General features: G+C 41.9%; 1 protein-coding gene across 1 annotated transcript in view; it reads right to left on the bottom strand.

The window, feature by feature from the left end:
• Positions 1-9880: 9880 nt before the first annotated feature.
• The window catches only part of dctn5 (dynactin 5), a 35599-nt gene continuing 24761 nt past the window's right edge, over positions 9881-20718 (bottom strand). The window contains exons 5-7 of the mRNA XM_063058713.1: positions 15915-16017; positions 14421-14552; positions 9881-12794 (exon numbers count right to left, since the gene is read on the bottom strand). Coding sequence (XP_062914783.1) covers positions 14455-14552; positions 15915-16017 — 201 coding nt within the window. The 3' untranslated portion in view covers positions 9881-12794; positions 14421-14454. The remainder of the gene's footprint in view (positions 12795-14420; positions 14553-15914; positions 16018-20718) is intronic.

Below are 20718 nucleotides of genomic sequence, written 5' to 3'. Positions count from 1 at the left end.
CCTCCCGGAGCCGCACGACACGCTGGGAGCCGGCCGTTTAAATGCGCCCAGGCGGCTGCCTAGCGACGCTCCTTCTGATTGACGGGCGCCGCTGGCCAATCCTCGGCGACGGGGGGGGGAGGGGGTTGAAAAAGGCTGGGGGGGAAGTGGGGTTCTGTATGGGGCAATGGTGTCATCTATCTGCACGTTCCCACAGACTGCCTTAACACTACCTAATGTATGATCCATATGGCCCTAGAAAAAGTAGAGTCTTTTATTCCTTTTACATTATTATAAATAAATAAATATGAAAAACATGTTATAAGAGTACCAGGCCATTTGGTCCACGATGTCCAAAGTTCAAAGTACTTATATGTTACCAAGATTCATTTATTTGCAGGCATTCACAGCAGAACAAAGAAATACAATAAAAAAACAAATTGTGAATAAATAAATGATAAATAAACATGAGTTGTAGAGTGCCTGAAAGCAGGTCCGTTGGCTGTGAAATGAAAACAACAGGAATTCTGCAGATGCTGGAAATTCAAGCAACACACATCAAAGTTGCTGGTGAATGCAGCAGGCCAGGCAGCATCTGTAGGAAGGGGTGCAGTCGACGTTTCAGGCTGAGACCCTTCGTCAGGACTAACTGAAGGAAGAGTGAGTAAGGGATTTGAAAGTAGGAGGGGGAGGGGGAGATCCAAAATGATAGGAGAAGACAGGAGGGGGAGGGATGGAGCCAAGAGCTGGACAGGTGATAGGCAAAAGGGGATACGAGAGGATCATGGGACAGGAGGTCTGGGAAAAAGACAAGGGAGGGGGGACCCAGAGGATGGACAAGAGGTATATTCAGAGGGACAGAGGGAGAAAAAGGAGAGTGAGAGAAAGAATGTGTGCATGAAAATAAGTAACAGACGGGGTACGAGGGGGAGGTGGGGCCTTAGCGGAAGTTAGAGAAGTCGATGTTCATGCCATCAGGTTGGAGGCTACCCAGATGGAATATAAGGTGTTGTTCCTCCAACTTGAGTGTGGCTTCATCTTTACAGTAGAGGAGGCTGTGGATAGACATGTCAGAATGGGAATGGGATGTGGAATTAAAATGTGTGGCCACTGGGAGATCCTGCTTTCTCTGGCGGACAGAGCGTAGATGTTCAGCAAAGCGGTCTCCCAGTCTGCGTCGGGTCTCGCCAATATATGAAAGGCCACATCGGGAGCACCGGACGCAGTATATCACCCCAGTCGACTCACAGGTGAAGTGTTGCCTCACCTGGAAGGACTGTTTGGGGCCCTGAATGGTGGTAAGGGAGGCAGTGTAAGGGCATGTGTAGCACTTGTTCCGCTTATACGGATAAGTTCCAGGAGGGAGATCAGTGGGGAGGGATGGGGGGAACGAATGGACAAGGGAGTTGTGTAGGGAGCGATCCCTGTGGAATGCAGAGAGAGTGGGGGAGGGAAAGATGTGCTTAGTGGTGGGATCCCATTGGAGGTGGCGGAAGTTACGGAGAATAATATGTTGGACCCGGAGGCTGGTAGGGTGGTAGGTGAGGAACCTAATCAGACCTAATCAGTTCCCCTCTACCACCACTCTGCTCCGTCTAGCGGAATTAGTCCTTACTCTTAATAATTTCTCCTTTGGCTCCTCCCATTTCCTCCAAACTAAAGGTGTAGCTATGGGCACCCATATGGGTTCTAGCTATGCCTGCCTTTTTGTTGGGTTTGTGGAACAATCTATGTTCCGTGCCTATTCTGGTATCTGTCCCCAACTTTTCCTTCGCTACATCGACGACTGCATTGGCGCTGCTTCCTGCACGCATGCAGAACTCATTGACTTTATTATCTTTGTCTCCAACTTTCACCCTGCCCTCAAGTTTACCTGGTCCATTTCCGACACCTCCCTCCCCTTTCTAGATCTTTCTGTCTCTGGAGACAGCTTATCCACTGATGTCTACTATAAGCCTACTGACTCTCACAGCTATCTGGACTATTCCTCTTCTCACCCTGTCTCTTGCAAAAACGCCATCCCCTTCTCGCAATTCCTCCATCTCCGCCGCATCTGCTCTCAGGATGAGGCTTTTCATTCCAGGACGAGGGAGATGTCTTCCTTTTTTAAAGAAAGGGGCTTCCCTTCCTCCACTATCAACTCTGCTCTTAAATGCATCTCCCCCATTTCACGTACATCTGCTCTCACTCCATCCTCCCGCCACCCCACTAGGAATAGGGTTCCCCTGGTCCTCACCTACCACCCCACCAACATCCGGGTCCAACATATTATTCTCCGTAACTTCCGCCACCTCCAACAGGATCCCACCACTAAGCACATCTTTCCCTCCTCCCCCTCTGCATTCCGCAGGGATCGCTCCCTACACAACTCCCTTGTCCATTCGTCCCCCCTATCCCTCCCCACTGATCTCCCTCCTGGCACTTATCCGTGTAAGCGGAACAAGTGCTACACATGCCCTTACACTTCCTCCCTTACCACCATTCAGGGCCCCAAACAGTCCTTCCAGGTGAGGCAACGCTTCACCTGTGAGTCGACTGGGGTGATATACTGCGTCCGGTGCTCCCGATGTGGCCTTTTATATATTGGCGAGACCCGACGCAGACTGGGAGACCGCTTTGCTGAACATCTACGCTCTGTCCGCCAGAGAAAGCAGGATCTCCCAGTGGCCGCACATTTTAATTCCACATCCCATTCCCATTCTGACATGTCTATCCACGGCCTCCTCTACTGCAAAGATGAAGCCACACTCAGGTTGGAGGAACAACACCTTATATTCCGTCTGGGTAGCCTCCAACCTGATGGCATGAACATCGACTTCTCTAACTTCCGCTAAGGCCCCACCTCCCCCTCGTACCCCATCTGTTACTTATTTTTATGCACACATTCTTTCTCTCACTCTCCTTTTTCTCCCTCTGTCCCTCTGAATATACCCCTTGCCCATCCTCTGGGTACCCCCCCCTTGTCTTTCTTCCCAGACCTCCTGTCCCATGATCCTCTCGTATCCCCTTTTGCCTATCACCTGTCCAGCTCTTGGCTCTATCCCTCCTCCTCCTGTCTTCTCCTATCATTTTGGATCTCTCCTCCCCCTCCCACTTTCAAATCCCTTACTCACTCTTCCTTCAGTTAGTCCTGACGAAGGGTCTCGGCCTGAAACGTCGACTGCACCTCTTCCTACAAATGCTGCTTGGCCTGCTGCGTTCACCAGCAACTTTGATGTGTGTGGCTGTGAAATGATTTCAGTTTTGAGATGACTGAAGTTACCCGTTCTAGCTAGATGCCAATTTATACTAAGTGCACTCCTCTTTTGAATTGAATTGACTTTATTTCTTACATCCCTCATATACATGAGTAAAAATCATGTTATGTCTCATCTACTCCTTCACATGTCCATCCAAAAGCCTCTTAAACTCCAACAAACTTATTTTACTACTATCACTAGTAATCCATCCCTACCAAATTCTGCATAAAATAAACGTCACTCATGTCACCTTCCTCCCTCTAAACTTAAAGGCATGTTCTTTAGTGTTTGGCATTTCTAACTGGGAGAAAAGATTCTGAACATCTACCTTAGAGTGCCTCAAACACTCTAGGGAGAACAAGCCAAGTTTATCTAACCTTTCCACATAGCCCTCTAATCCAGATATCAATCTTGCTAAGCTCTTCTGCACACATTCAACAATCTCCAAGTGCTTCCTATAATGGAGCTACCAGAGCTGCACATAATACTCCGTGCAGTCTAACGGAAGTTTTATAAAGCTGTAGCATAGCCTTATACCCCTACCATTTTAGGTATTGCCACCTCATCCACTTGCATAGCTACTTTCAGTGAACTATAGACATTGACCCCAGGATCCTTTTGTACTGCAATTTTTGTTTTAATTGGCCTAACATTAGCTGGAAACATTATCCTTTCATTTGCTCCCCCAAAGAGCAACACCTTGCACTTGCCTGCATTAAACTCCATCTTCCACTTCTCAGTCCATAGCTGACCTGTATCTCTGTATTCCTTGATAGTCCTTTACGTTGTGTACAGTTCCACTAACCAAATTGAATTGACTTTATTGCTTACATCCTTCATCTAAATGTCTCCATCTAAATGTGTAAAGTGTAGTTTATAGTAATTTATAATAATTTATAATATGAACAAGATAGTCAATATAACATGGAAATATTAAGCAGTCTGATGGCCTGGTGGAAGAAGCTGTTCCGGAGCCTGTTGGTCCTGGCTTTTATGCTGCGGTACCGTTTCCCAGATGGTAGCAGCTAGAACAGTTTGTGGTTGGGGTGACATCCACAAACTTGATATCCATCTACATTTTATCCACCCTTATTTGCTGTCTTCAATGGCCAGTTCTGATCTTGCAATTCACCACGGAATTCTGAATCAACCTACTGTGAGGGGCCTTATCAAATACCTTACCAAAGTCCACAGCCATTGTCTCACCCTCATCAAACACCTTTGTGATTTTCTCAAAAATGTAATCAGCTTTACAGGGCATGACCTGCTCCACACAAAGCCATGTTGACTGTCCCCAAGCAGGCCTTGCCTTTCCAAATGCATATATCTCCTATACTTAAGGATCCTCTCCAATAGCTTCCTTGCCACTGACATGAGATTCACTGACCTGTATTACCTGGATTATCCTTGTTTTGCTTCTTTAAAAAAGGCACATCAATTGCTACTTCCCAGTCCACCAGAACCTTACCTGTTGCTACTGAGCACACAAAGATCTTTGTCAAAGCCCCAGCAATCTCCTCACTTGCTTCTTTCAATGTTCTGGAATATATGCCGCCAGGCCCTGGAGACCTATTTACTAAAATGGTTTTCAAAAGACCGAAAATTATCTCCTCCTTAAGCACAAAATGCCCCTGCAGATTAGCATGCCCCACTCTGCTTTCACTATCTTCCAAATTGTTATCCTTGATAAATACAGTACCATTGCTAAGCACTCATTTAGGATCTCAGCCTTTTGCTCTGAATCCAAGCACCTAAACTTAAGTGGACCTATCCTCTTCTTTGCTACCCACTTTTTCTTAATATGCATAAAATGCCTTGGGATTCTCCTTTGATCCTGCTAACCAACATCATTTCATGGTCCCTTTTGACCTCTGTAATCATCTGCTTCAGCGACATCCTGCTATCTTTATACTCCACAAGATCACACTCAGATTTTAACTTCATAAACCTTACAAATGCTACATTTTCCTTCCTGACTAAACTTACAACCTTTCGCTTCAACCAAGGTTCCTTTACCTTACTCCTTACAAGAGTATGCCAATCCTGATCTCTAAACAGCTGACACACAATAGACATGGTCTTGTCCAACAGCAGCTGTTCCCAATCGATGCCCATTAGCTCCCATCTTATCCTGCTGTAATCAGAATCAGGTTTATTAACATGTAAGATCTCATTTTGTAGAAACATAGGAAACCTACAGTACAATACAGGCCCTTCGGCCCACAAAGCTGTGCCGAACATGTTCTTAACTTAGAAATTACCTAGGGTTACCCATAGCCCTCTATTTTTCTGAGCTCCATGTACCTATCCAGGAGTCTTTTAAAAGATCCTATCGTATCCGCCTCCACCACCATCACCAGCAGCCCATTCCATGCACTCACCATTCTCTGCATAAAAAAAAACTAACCCCAACATCTCCTCTGTACCTACTGCCAAACACCTTAAAACTGTGCCCTCTCATGATAGCCATTTCCACTCTGGGAAAAAGCCTCTGACTATCCACACAATCAATGCCTCTCATCATCTTCTACACCTCTATCAAGTCACCTCTCATCCTCCATCTCTCCAAGGAGAAAAGGCTGAGTTCAGTCAATCTATTCTCATAATGCATGCTCCCCAATCCAGGCAACGTCCTTGTAAATCTCCTCTGCACCCTTTCTATGGTTTCCACATCCTTCCTGTAGTGAAGTGACCAGAATCAACCTGCGTAGCAGCTTTGCATGTCCTATGGACTCGGACCCCAAGATCCCTCTGATCCTCCACACTGCCAAGAGTCTTACCTTTAATGCTGTATTCTGCCATCATATTTGACCTACCAAAATGAACCACCTCACACTGATCTAGGTTGAACTCCATCTGCCACTTCTCAGCCCAGTTTTGCATCCTATCAATGTCCCACTGTAACCTCTGACAGCCCTCCACACTATCCACAACACCCCCAACCTTCGTGTCATCAGCAAAACCCATCCCTCCACTTCCTCATCCAGGTTATTTATAAAAATCACAAAGAGTAGGGGTCCCAGAATAGATCCCTGAGGCACACCACTGGTCACTGACCTCCATGCAGAATATGACCCGTCTACAACCACTCTTTGCCTTCTGTGGCAAGCTAGTTCTGGATTCACAAAGCAACGTCCCCTTGGATCCCATGCCTCCTTACTTTTTCAATAAGTCTTGCATGGGGTACCTTATCAAATGCCTTATCCTTACAAGTTTATCTTTATTTTTGGTAAAAACTTTCAGCATCCTGAATGTATTGACCAAATAACAGTAAAATGTAAAAAGTTTTGTACAGTGTTTATTCTTTTGTATATGTTCTTAATTATGAATAAAGTCTATTTTTTAAATTAAAAAACCCTCAATAGCTATTCCCTCTTGCTAGTGGCTGACTTCCCTATGGTCCATTTCTCCACAAACCCAAGGACATCTAAAACTCCTAACTTGCTTTGCACTGCCCTGTCACCCTCTGCTTGCCGACCTGCTATGGCTTCAGTTCAAACAACACCCCATTTTAAAATCCTCACCATTGTTTTCAAATCACACTGTGGCCTTGTCCAACCTTTCCCAGTCCTGCAACCTACAGAGTAATTGCACACCCTCTGATTTTCATTAATGATTGGATTTAATTACTCCATCATTTGCAGACGTGCATTCAATTACCAACTCCAGACACGCTGCCTAAAATATGTATCACTTTGCTTTACCTTTCCATCTTTTAATTAGAGCTCTGGATGTCCTTGTTTATGAACATTCAAACATCGAGGTGTGGAAGCTGCTGTCAGATATAATTCAAGTCAAAAGACGGGAGGGTAAATGGTACGTTGACCTTAATTATACAAGGATTTGACCAATGCATACTGACAATTATAGATCGCCCTGGTGAAATCTGCATGCAGATCTGGTCTCCCTACCTACGGTTGGATAGACCTGTGATGGTGATAGTTCACCAGATCAATTACGCTCAGAAAGGGCTGTCCTAAAAGGGAATAAGTAGCCTGATTCCATTGACACGTATAACGTGGGGACTGGTGCGAGAATGGCTAAGATATCCCAAACCAGCTCCATGGGATGCAAACCTAGCCTGACTCAAAATAAAGTGCTGTTCTTCAGGAATGAGGCAAGAAGAGAATTTTCACCCGGAGAATAGTAAATCTTTGCAATTCTTTACCCACGCTGATAGTGTAAACTCTACAGCTAATTATATACAGTATGGCAAAACCGAAATTGAGGGATCTTGGCAACTGAAGGACCTAAGGTGGTGCTGAACTGTTGGTGCACGCAGTTGAAAGATCAACCAAGAAAGCCAGTTGTGGGGGCTAAACTGTTCACTCTATCTTCTGTCTTCAAAGCCTTCCTCTTTGATTAAGGCTAAGATATCTCTACATAGTTCCGTTTCGAAATGTTTTTATTTGATATTACTCTAAAACATATTGGGCTAATTTTGCTCTGTAAAGGCACTATAGTCTTCTTGGGTTCAGCAAGTCAAAGAGAAAATTACTTAAATATGACAGCGAGGCTGCTACTTGTAATATGCGGGTTAGCTGGGAGTGTTGTCTGCAGAATGAATGCAGACTTTACAGAGATAGGCCGACTGATGAGAGCATTGACAATTCATAGCCATGCGAGAGATTTTCACTTGTGGACCTGTTATGGATGCAACACTCTGGTGTACTTGTCCACTAATTTTTAAATATACACAATGCACACAGACAAACCAGTTGCTTGACAGGCATTTGAATTGTATGGTAATTGAATTGTATAGAGACAGAACAGGAAAATGTGGCAGTGATTGGATCAATCATATTTAATTGTCCGATGTAGTAACATTGTTTTGTAATAGGGCAAGTGAAGAGGTTCAGGAATTGTTTATTCTCATTTTTCAGAATCTGATCAACACTGACAAGGCATTTATAATCCATCCCTAATTGCCCTTGAAAAGGTATCGGTGAATCACCAATCCACCACAATCCATTTTTTTTTTTGCTGAGGGTGGATGGGTTTAGTCTTGGTAACACCACTGAATATCAAAGATAGGCTGTCCCCTGTGGAAGATAACCATTGCTTAGTGTGATTGTTGCTTGCTGCTTACCAGCTCATGCCTAAGTGTTGATGAGGTCTTGTTGCACGTAGGCGCTACTCTTGAACATACAAACATTGAAATTAGAGGCAGGAGTAGGCCACTTGGCTCCTCAAGCCACTCTATAGAAAAAGAGGGGGAGCCCTCACAAGGTGGTAGGCCCTGACAAGAGTACCTGGTAAGGCTCTGAAAACTTGTGCCAACCAACCAGCAGGAGTATTCAAGGACATTTTCAACCTCTCACTACTGTGTGTGGAAATTCCCACTTGCTTCAAAAAGGCAATAATTATAAGAATAGTGTGAGCTGCTTCACTGATTATTGCCCAGTAGCACTCACATCTACAGTGATGAAATGCTTTGAGAGGTTGGTCATGGCTAGATTGAATCCTGCCTCAGCAAGGACCTGAACCCACTACAATTTGCCTATTGCTACAATAGGTCAACGGCGGATGCAATCTTAATGGCTCTTCACGTGGCCTTAGAACACCTGGACAATACAAACACCCCATGTTAGGATGCTGTTCGTTGACTATAGTTCAGCTTTAACACCATCACTCCCACAATCTTGATTGGTAAGTTACAGAACTGGGGCCTCTGTACCACTGTCTCCAATTGTATCCTTGACTTCCCAAGCAGAAGACCATAGTTTGTGCAGATTGGTGATAATATCTCCTCCTCGCTGACGATCAACACTAGTGCACCTCAGGAGTGTGTGCTTAGCCCACTGCACTACTCTCTCTTCACCCATGACTGTGTGGCTAGGCATAGCTCAACTGCCATCTATAAATTTGCTGATGATACAACCATTGTTGGTAGAATCTCAGGTGGTGACGAGAAGGCGAAGAAGAGTGAGATATGCCGACTAGTGGAGTGGTGTCAAATCAACAACCTGGCACTCAACATCAGTAAGATGAAAGAGCTGATTGTGGACTTCAGGAAGGGTAAGATGAGGGTACACATACCAATCCTCATAGAGGAATCAGAAGTGGAGAGAGTGAGTAGTTTCAAGTTCTTGGGTGTTAAGATCTCTGAGCACTTAACCTGGTCCAAACATATTGACACAGCCATAAAGGCAAGACAGTGACTATATTTCATCAGGAGTTTGAAAAGATTTGGTACGTCAACAAAAATACTCAAAAACTTTTATAGATGTACTGTGGAGAGCATTCTGACAGGCTGCATCACTGTTTGGTATGTGGGCACTACTGCAGGACCAAAAGAAGCTGCAGAGGGTTGTAAATTTAGTCGGCTCCATCTTGGGATACTAGCCTACAAAGTACCCAGGACTTCTTCAAGGAATGGTGTCTCAGAAAGCCATTATTAGGGACCTCCAATGCACAGGGCGTGCCCTTTTCTCACTGTTACCATCAGGTTGGAGGTACAGAAGCCTGAAGGCACACACTCAGTGATTCAGGAATAGCTTCTTCCCCTCAGACGAAGGGTTCCGGCCCGAAACGTTGACTGATCTTTTTCCACGGATGCTGCCCGACCTACTGAGTTCCTCCAGCATGTTGTGAGTGTTGCTTCTTCCCCTCTGCCATCCGATTACTAAACGGACATTGAACCCATGAACACCTTCTCACCTTTTTAACATATTATTTTTATTTTTGCACAATTTTTAATCTATTCAATATGCATATACTGTGCTTGATTTACTTATTTTTTATCTTTTTTTTAAAAAAACTTCTACATTATGTATTGCATTGAACTGTTGCTGCTAAGTTAAATTTCACAACACATGCTGGTGATAATAAACCTGATTCTGAACAAGAATATGGCTGCTGATCTGATTGTAAAAGCAAACCCATAGTCCTATGGTAACCTTTCATCCCCTTACTAATCCAGAAGACCCATATCTTAAAACATTCAAAGGCTCTGCTTCCACTGCCCTTTGAGGAACAAAATTCTAAAGCCTGGTTGGGTATGGAAGGGATAGTAAGGAGTGAAAGGGGCAGAAATCACCAAATCTTATGACAATCTATCAATAGCCTGGGCAGTTATCTCAATCTAAGCCAATTAACTTTGAAAAGTTGGGAAATTAAGGTTCGAGAATGCTATCGAACCAGAAATCCTAGCATTTGAACTCTCTCACCCTGGCTCTCAGATACAATTTTAAATGTGTACTATCTGCATATGGAAAACCAGGTAAACAAGAAAAAAATATATCTTTTAGACAGATGATACAGGCAAAGTGGGCTCAATAGCAATTTTCAGGCTGCAGTTAAGAGATTCTGGCATTTGCCAACTTTTTGGCCTTTTGCAAATTAGATCCTGTCACATACATACAAGCCCCTCCAATGTATGCTTCCTTTCATCTGATATCAAAAATTTGACGGCTTTCACGTTACGTCAGATATATTTAGCTCCAAATGAATTTCAAATGAGAAGTATCAGAAGAAAACTAGTGTCACTCAAAGTAAGGAGAGAGAAGGTATTTTCAAGATAAAGGTAAAATGTAGCAATTGTTAATGTTATGAAAGCAGTTTATGCAAAATCCACAGAGGGATCTGTCAGACTGAAAAAAGGCATCAAAAATTACTTCAACTAACAAATTTTTGGCGTTGTCAATTGATAATGTTAAAATACATTCGCAGGCTTAAAGAGGCTAAAAATGACAGGATTCAGATGGGCAAACGAATCCCTGCAGTGCCCATTAATATTCTAATTTCTTTAATATTTGGTCATTTTACTCTTCATGTGTGAAGAGTGACAAGCTTGAGTGCATATGGAATAAGTGTAAGTTTGCTGTAAAGGCACAGCAACTGTACAATAGGAGAAATATACCCAGCTGATACCTGGCTTGCTTTTATTCATCCATCAAATACACTGGAGGAAGGTTACTACTGTAGGATAGAGGCAAGCAATATTTTGATCTTGATATTTTGTGGATGTTTTCACAAGTAAACTGCCAAAAACTATAACTATATTAGACACATCACAAACATATCAATTTTACCATAAGTGTCAAAATTTTCTTTTCAATTTGTTGGTAGAGAAAACAAATGAAAGACTAGATGCACCTGGTTTTAAAGAAAACACCTTTAAGATCCAAGATTGAAACAGTTGGCAAGTTGTTCAGCCATTCATCTGCAAAATAACACAGGCAGAGCTGCTCAATGTAAATCTCAAGTGAAATTTAAGGGAAAATATGTTAAAGGAATGACAATTCCTAGAATTTCTGGCTCTTTTTTTTAACTATTTATTTATTTTTTGTAACTCGTAATTGTTTTGCACTGTAATTGTTGCCACAAATACAGTTCATGACGAATCAGTGATAATAAAACTGATTTTGAGGATGAAATGGTTAAACACTTAAATCCTCAATACCACATACAAGTGTTGAAAGAAGTCAGTCAAGAAGCACTTCTGTAAATTTTCAATCATGAATAGTTATGAAATGTCCAAAAATTGGAAAACGGTCCTCAATGACAAAATAAACTTCACCTGTCACCACTAAGAGTTTTTCTGAACAATATTATCAAAAGTATAAATAGGTAGTCAGGAATGCAGCAAACATGCAGGAAATACTGTGACATTTTTGCATTTAAGGACAGGAGGTTTTCATCTATAGATTATTCTTCCATACATTTTTCGAAAATTGTGGTGAATTATGTTCTTTGGATCAGCACCTGCATAAACTAACATTTTGCCATGTTATGCATCAACAAGATGGACTACATCTTTTTTTAATTCTTAAGAAAATTCACTATATGTTTTAGGGCAAAATAACTAGGATATTTAACGGAGATGACACATGTTCCATTTCAATTGGCAAAAGCATTAATAAATGTGTAAAAAGTAAATGACTAGGATGTTGATGAGAAGAGAAATTGTCTGAAAAGGCCACTTGGCACCAAGTATCACCACTTGCCTCACTGGATGGTGTATGATTTATAGTATGTCTGATTGCATTTCATTTATGTGATGTCACTTCATGGTGGTTACTGCTAGATTTGTTCTGCATTACGTAGTTATTAGAAGTACAACTTGTTACCTCAGCCACTTTTACTGTATCCTGTTTTACAGCATGAATCTTAACAGGTGATAGTTATACTGTCAGTCAAAGGTTGGTGCCATTTCATACAATCAGTAAAGAGACTCAGCATCACTTTTCTGAGAAACAGCACCAATTACACGCAACCACAACAAAATGTCTTTTCTAACAAGAACCCGATTAATGCAATTAACCTTGTTTGAATATGCAGGAAGCTTAGTGATTGAATGTCTCAGAACTAATTTCATGAATAATTACAGCATATATTACACTCAGTTTTTTTTGTGGCACTGAACATGGCCAATAAAATTAAGTTATGTACTGAAGGTTGCACACTCTGTCATTTCAAGTGTGATGGAGCAGACAGTCTTTTCCAGACCAAAGAAACAACTACTTATAATGCATAATTTTCTCTTTGCCTGACCCACTTCATCAAGTGGGAATATCCAGGCAGCGTCTAAACTTTGTTTAGTTGTTCACTTTCAGGTCCTCAGTAAAACAGGTTCTGCAACGAGAGAAAAAAATTATAGTGAGATAATTAAAGAGTTAAATTAAAGAGTTTAAATTCTGAGAACATAGTATAACATACATTCAGGATCAGAATGAGAATTACCTAACATCGTCAGCCTATTATGAGAAGGAACTTTTTTTATATTACCTATTTTTAAAAGGTTTGTAGCACTGTGGACTTGACAAAAGAGTAACAACTATGCTTAATAATGTCACAGAAAACCTTTGGGCCCAAACCTTTGTATATGATCCCATGGCAAGCACATTACTGACTACGTGCTGGTATATAGGAAAAGGAGGAAGCCATTCTACGAATTCCAATTAATCTGTACCCCAAATGCATTGACCCACCTTTGTCAGTCACTTTCAGTAATAAATGACACAAACAGCTTTCTGAAAATGAATATGTAAGAATTAAATTTTCTTAGATGAATGTCAATGATAACCCCCTAATACATTCCACACCCCACTCGCGTACAAAAACAAGAGCAGTTTAAAAATCAGACCAGACCATTATCCCTGGAGTGAAATTCCCAAAAGGGTTAGATGACATAAAGAGGAGAGATGGAGTAGGCATGTGTGAAGCACCGACATCAGTAAGGACCACCTGGGTCAAATCACCTCAGTCTGTGCTGAAAATCTTAATCTAAACCTGTATGTCCTGGCAAAAAAAAAATAAATCAAGTAATTCATGTGGGCAAGAAGGTGAATTAAAAGAGCAGAATAATTGTGGACATCCAAGTACAATGGCTGTCTTCCATGCAAAGGCATACAATTTGGGATCTTATTGAATACTTAACATTATCAGTTACACAATGAATTACTGTGCACCCATTAATAAAAGGGTTAAATGCTACAGCCAATTTGGATAATGCAAGATCATAAATCAGCTGTTGATCTATTTAGTTAAGGGAAGATTAGTCAGGACACAGTACCAAGGCATATAGATCATTCCCAATTTAATCTCATATCTCTATGTCCAGGATTGAATAAATTTTTCAACATTGATACTGTGTACAAATTTTGGTATAAATGAAACCCTACTCAAATGTGGAGTGTGTTGCCCACCACTGGGCTAGTGGCCTAGTACTTGTTAACGTCCGGAATTGCGCACTTGCTCCGCACCTATTGTCCTCTTAGCTGTCTACCTGCCTTAGCTCTGTATTGTTTGAGACTGATAAATATTACCTCCAAATCTAAATTTGTGAGCTAACTATTGATTGCTTTCACAGGAATCGGAGTTAGCAAAGTTGCTGGGAGTGCCACAGAGGAGAACCAAATGTAAGCCTGTCCTCAATCCTTAGGAGAGGGAGCTGCTTGGCTTGCTCTGCTCATGGATTTGGAGGACTATGCAAAGATAGTGCAAGTCCCTCAATGAGCCTCAGAAATGCAGGATGGTGCAGTAGGGCAGAGGGAGGAAGGGTTGGGATCACTGCTGTTGTTCCTATAAAAGTCATAAAGGAAACTGAAGAGAAACAGAAATAACCTTTACCAAACTCTGTATCAGGATCATTATGCATCCATGTGCTTGCTCACATTCACCTGGAAGTGCTGTTTAAATGCAGAGATTCCCTCTCCGCACCCCCTCACCCACAAACTGATTCACTTTTCCTTAACATACCTTTTCTCGTGGTGCTTTGGAGGAAAGGCCCATCTCAAATCTGAGAAAGTGGCAAGAACTTCTGGTAGTAGCTTTTTGTAACGTCAGTCATCAGCTCCTGTGTGCACTCAGGGAGTTCACCAGTAAAAAGGCCTGCCAGAAAATACAAAACCATCTTAAAGTCCATTCTCCTCACCCTTCAAGTATCACAATCCTTTCATAAACAAGGCGACAAAAACAGTTCACCTCAGAAAATCACTAATGCTTAAAGTAGCACTTTTCAAATACAGACCTTTATAAAAAAGGGAACAGTCATCAATTTGGAATATGTAACAAGGAATCGATGAATATTGGCCAGTACTCCAAGTAGAACTCTCACGTTCACCATGCTATGGCAGAGCACCCATCTGAAAGGCATTCACTCCCTCTGTACCACATTGGCAACACAGGTTTAAATCTTTTTCTCAAATGCCTGGCTCAATACCCAAACTCATCACCTTTAACAGAGCTGACACCTTGAAAGGAACAGGATCTCATTCAACCAGGACAAGCACAAACTATTTATGCCGCTGAGGAACGAGGGAAAGAAATTCAACACAGTTGCAACCTTCGGAGTTAAGGAGACTGCCATTGGGCCGTGGAAGCCACCACTTTGAAGCCAGGCATCAAGGACGACTCCTGGCTCAGGGGCAGCCCAGCAGCTTTCACCCTTCTTGCCCATCCCTCTTTTCTGAAAACTTACTCCAGAATCAAAGGTTGCATGTTGGTCAGAAGAAACAGAATGGGAAATCCACCAACCGCATGCCCCAATATTAACAAACCCTTTTACCATTTCAAAGAAAGCAGAAAACTACAACTGAGAAGTTCATGTGCAAATATTAGTATTGCAGAGAACCATTGGGAATTTGGATTTGATTTATTACTCTTTCAATCTTTTTCTCTCTCGAAGTTTTAGATTTGATCAGAAAGTCTTTCTTTCTTTTTTGGTCGTATCCTCAAAATGGACTGCCCAACCCCTTTTTTTTGGTTTTTTTTTATATATAGTGTAGTGGGTTTTTTTTTTCTTTTCATTTAAAACCAAATATTTTTTCCTTTCTCTTCATAAACTGATAGAGGAGAATTGTTATTTTCATTTTTCTAATTCTATATTTTATACTAGTTTAACAATATGTATGATTTTGACAATATCTATCTTAATTTTTGTTTATATTGTTATTGATATATATATATTTGAACTAATTCTTCTCTTGATTGTATTTATGGTTTTTTTTAAATCAATAAAAAGATTAATAAAGAAAGGGAGTTTGGAAGTTTCTGTAAATAACTTGCCTCCTCTGTACTCACCTTTCTATTCAATGGGAGAGTACTCGACTGTTGTTTAGAGTTAATGCAGTATGGCTATAACAAAGTGTACGCAGTTATTTTTAGCCATAACTGCAGGAAGCATGGTGGAGAGCCTTTCTCCAGTCCAGTGATCATGTTAGACTCTGCTGATTATGCAAGGCTCTCAATTACCTGGGCAGCCAGAGAAGACAGTGAAAGGAGGGACCACTGTTTCTGGAGGGAGGACAGTGTTTTCCAGAATCTTGCAGCAATCTTTGAGAACACACCTTCGACCCTATGGAGAGATAGATGGTGGAAAACAAACATGTCCATTATTTCATCTAAGACAATTAATATCACCCATTTTTATTGCAGTAACAACAACTGAAACAAACAAATCTCAAAGGTCAAGATGCAGACCATGTTGCTTTTACTTGCGCGCCAATCAAAAGCAAATGCAAGAATGGGCCTTGTACTCAAAACTCCTGAGTAAAATTTCCTCTACTATTCACCTCTGCTGCACAACAGTATCCTTTGACAAAAGATACCGTACTGTGCAAAAGTCTTAAGCACATGTAAAAAAAAAATCTGTAAACCAAAGAGGCTTTAAAAAATAATGAAAAGTTTCTAAATATCAAAAATATTACTATAAAAACAGTACATAGTTTTAAATAAATCAAATCAGTAATTGATGTGACCAGCTTTTGTTTTTAAAACTGCATCAATTCTCTTAGGTACACTTTTGTACAATTTTATAAGAAAATTGACTGGCAGGTTGTTCCACACATCTTGGAGAACTTGCCACAGTTCTTCTGAAGACTTTGGCTGCCTCACTTGCTCCTGTCACTCCAGGTAGTCCCAGACAGTCTCAATGATGTTGAGATCAGAGCTCTGTGGAGGCCATACCATCTGTTGTAGAACTTCTGTCTCCTTTCACTGAAGATAGTTATTTATGAATGTGTGTTTGGGGTCATTATCCAGCTGTAGAATGAAGTTGGGACCCATCAGATGCCTCCCTGATAGTATTGCATGATGGAGGGGAATCTTCTTGTACTTCTCAGCAGTGAGAGTTCTATTAATTCTGACTAGATCACAGACTCCATTTGCAGAAACAGACCCAAACTTGCAGGGAGCCTCTGTCATGCTTCACTGTTGGCTGCAGACACTCTTCTGTGTAGCGCTCTCCAGCTCTATGGACAAACTGCCTCCTATTTGAGCAAAAAATTTCAAATTTTGACTTGTTAAGGCTGATTTATACTTGTGTGTCAAATGTATGCCGTAGGTACAGCATAGCCGCGAACCCTATGCTGTACTCTACACCAGCGGTCCCCGACCACCGGGCCGTGGACTGGTACCAGGCCGCAATGCACGTGCTACCGGGCCGTGAGGAAACGATATGAGTGAGCTGCACCTTTCCTCATTCCCTGTCACGCACTGTTGAACTTGAACATAGGGCTGCCAAATGTCCTGTATTTGCCGGGACATCCCGTATATTGAGCTAAATTGGCTTGTCCTGTATTTCCCGCGCTAAGGTACAGTGTTCCTATGAAACCTTTCATGTCAAAATGGCGTGAAGCGAAGAAGCAATTACTATTAATTTGTATGGGAAAATTTTTTGAGCATTCCCAGACCCAAAAAATAACCTAACAAATCATACCAAATAACACATAAAACCAAAAATAAATAACACTAACATACAGTAAATAGCAGGAATGATACGATAAATACACAGCCTATATAAAGTAGAAATAATGTATGTACAGTACAGTCGGGAAGATGAAGGCAAAACAAATTTGGGGGGGTAAAGAATCGGCACGTACGTGCACGTCACGCATGCGCACACAGGTGCCCATGCAAGGCTTCATCGTCATGGTAGTCTTCCCTGGGGTAAAGTGTCCCGGGATTTGACTGCTACTTTTGTCCCTTATTTGGGAGTGAGAAAGTTGGCAACCCTAACTGTAAAAGACATGTTGAGGTGAGTTTAACCCTACTCGAACATCACCCCCTCACCCCCCCACCCCCGTCGGCTGGTCCCAAGAATATTGTCAATATTAAACCGGTCTGCAGGGCAAAAAAAGGTTGGGGACCCCTGCTCTACACCAAACCCTATGCCGTAGCCTAGCGCACACCTCTCCCAAAATATAACTATGCGTCATGGCGACACAGACCGAAACAACTGTGATTGGTCCGCTTGGTAGCATCGCATTTCCTCCTACGCTGCAATAGCTTCCCATTGGGCAACTGAAGGGCAGGGAAGGAACTCTGGCTGCAATGCTTTCCATAAAGCTTTACAGACCTCCGAAATTATGGAGGACCCTGTGCTTGACGCCAGTTTGTAGCTAGCTGCTACAGCCTGTTGACTTCCACCTGAAGCTAAAACTCAAATGGTGATTGCCAGTCTCTGAGTACACTGTGCGTACACTGATGCGAAATAAATGGTTGGAGACAATGAACCAAATCGTCAAATCTACCTGCCAACATCCAAAAATATTTGAAATGCATTTCCTCGTCCATGTCTCTCAGTGGCCGGACAAGCACAGAAAATTCACCTTCCTTCAGTTTCAGTTACCATTGTTTGAAGTTTGAGTTTCTTCGTGTTGAGTTTCAACATGAAGAAACTCAACACAGTGGCATAGAAACCCCATCGCCAACTAGCGTTTTGGTGGTGAACTGCAGACACACCAACGCACAAGTATAAATGCTCACAACGGCGTAGCCCACTTGCGTAGGCTATGGTGTAAGCTAGTACGCACGAGTATAAATCAGCCTTTAGTCCAGAGCACTTGCTACCACTGTTCAGCACCACAGTCTTATGTTTTTGTACATAGGTGAGTCTCTTGGCTTTGTTTCCACTTCAGGGGAATAGCTTTTTGACAGGAATTCTTCCAAGACGACCACTTCTGACAAGTCTTCTCTGGACTGTACAGGAGTGTACTTGGGTTCCAGGGGGGTTTCTGAAAGTTCAGAGCTGACAACAGTGCTCGACTTCTTCCCATCAGTTTGATGCATCTCTCAACTGTTGTACACAGTTTCCATGGCCGATCACTGCGTTTCTAGTTCTCAACCTTGCCCGTTTCTTGGTGCTTCTTCAGAAGAGCTTGGACAGCGCATCTTCACAGAATTTCTGCTTGGGAGAGACTTTGCTGATACAGGATGACTACCTTGTGTCTTGTTGCTATGTTCACTCTTGCCATGGTGTAAGAATTGATGATTTGAAGGTTAACCTGTCACATCTGGCCCACCCACACCTTTCAGTTTGGTTGTCCATCACACAGTTTGATTCCTTCTTCAACCGTTTCTGTTTCAATTAATCAGTTTAGTTCATTCAACTCATTATGTCATTGATTATGTCATCCTGCTTGTTATCTTTGTTTAATCATCACTGGGCTAAAATACAAAAAAATGCATGTAACATTTAATTTTTTTGGAAAATAAGTGTTTGGAAATCTAAAACTTGCTCTTTTCTACTGACATATTAATAGAGAAGAAAATATAAACATCTAAAACAAAATTTATACTTAAAAATCGAAGGTGCCTAAAACCTTTGCACAATACTGTCTTCACGACAAAACCCTGGGAAAAATGCACCACCACTTTCAAATCTTGGCAAGGATGAAATTCACCGCAGACCACATGTCTGACACCAGCGTCCTAAAACACTCTTTTTCTACTTTGAACTCTCTTGTAGGAAGAAATTATCAGATGGACAGAGGAAAAGATTCACTCCTTCCCCTCTCCCCACCATATTATTCTGGCTTCTTCCCCCTTCCTTTCTAGTCCTGATGAAGAGACTAAACATCGATTATTTATTAATTTCCATAAATGCTGCCTGACCTCCTCCAGCATTTTGTGTGTGTTGCTCTTTACTTCCAGCATCTGCAGAATCTCTTGTGTAAAAAATAAATAAGTAAATCCAGGTTGTGCTCAAAGACTCCCTGAAGAATTGCATTCTGGGAACCTCTGGCCCATGACTGCTCAAAATGGAGCAGGAGGCAAGAACCCGTAGGAGGTCAAGAGCACAGAAAGGCTCTTCATTAGCAATGGAAGGAGTGGATCACCTCTCAAATTATCCAACTCTCCTCCAAGTCAGCCACCACCTACCCAACCTGCGGTAGTCTGTGGTTTCCAAACAACTCAGAAGTCATTTTCAGAACTAGCAGATATAATTCATCCTCAGTTCTGAAGGGTTTCCTAAGAGGAAGGAACAGCACTGCAGCCATAGCACGGGCTCCCCATGACAACCAGACAGCAGCAGCACACAGTAGCTGCTTTGAAGGAGGGGTAGCTTGTAGGAGAAAGAAAAAACTCTTTTACATTTACTGAGTGGGATGTAAAGATATTGGTCCATGTCATCCTTATTATTAGATTTGCCTCCGTGGCAGGAGATTCATCAGGATAGCCATTTAAAAAGCACGGCAGGAAGATACTGATGTTCTGTCCTCCAGAAAACACCATAAAAACAATGGAGGAAAAAACATTGCCTTCACTCCATTTATGAAATGGAGCTTTACACTATTAAATACTATGCTACCGCTAACTGAAACTTGCAGCATCTTGTAAGGTGTGGGAAGTGTATCCAGTGAGGTTAAGAGCTGTCTTTGAAAGTTTTCTGCCATTAAGTGAGTGTATGTTTAAATGGTGTTTGAATAGAAAATGTGGGAGGTTGTAGATGAAGTTTTGGTTGTGAGTGACAGACAATAGCCATTTATGCTGGAAAATTGTGCTGGATAACTCATCACTTGCTATGTGCATGATGCTGGGAAAATAATTGATGCATTAGAATTGATTCTGTACTGTTGAATAGCACTTAAAAAGTGCACTGTGGTTCTCTTAGCAATGCCCTCTGCAGTTCTATATACTACACTGCACCATTCCGATTAAGCTATAATAGAGTTCGTGGAAAACAGCTATTATCGAAGTGCATTTATCCAGTGCAAAGTTGAGTGTTTTTCTTTTTCATATATTTATTTCATATTAGGAAAAGGATCATGCAATC

The sequence above is a fragment of the Mobula hypostoma genome, chromosome 9 (genome assembly GCF_963921235.1).
Source record: "Mobula hypostoma chromosome 9, sMobHyp1.1, whole genome shotgun sequence".
Taxonomy (NCBI): domain Eukaryota; kingdom Metazoa; phylum Chordata; class Chondrichthyes; order Myliobatiformes; family Myliobatidae; genus Mobula; species Mobula hypostoma.
This window is presented reverse-complemented; position numbering and strand designations above follow the sequence as displayed.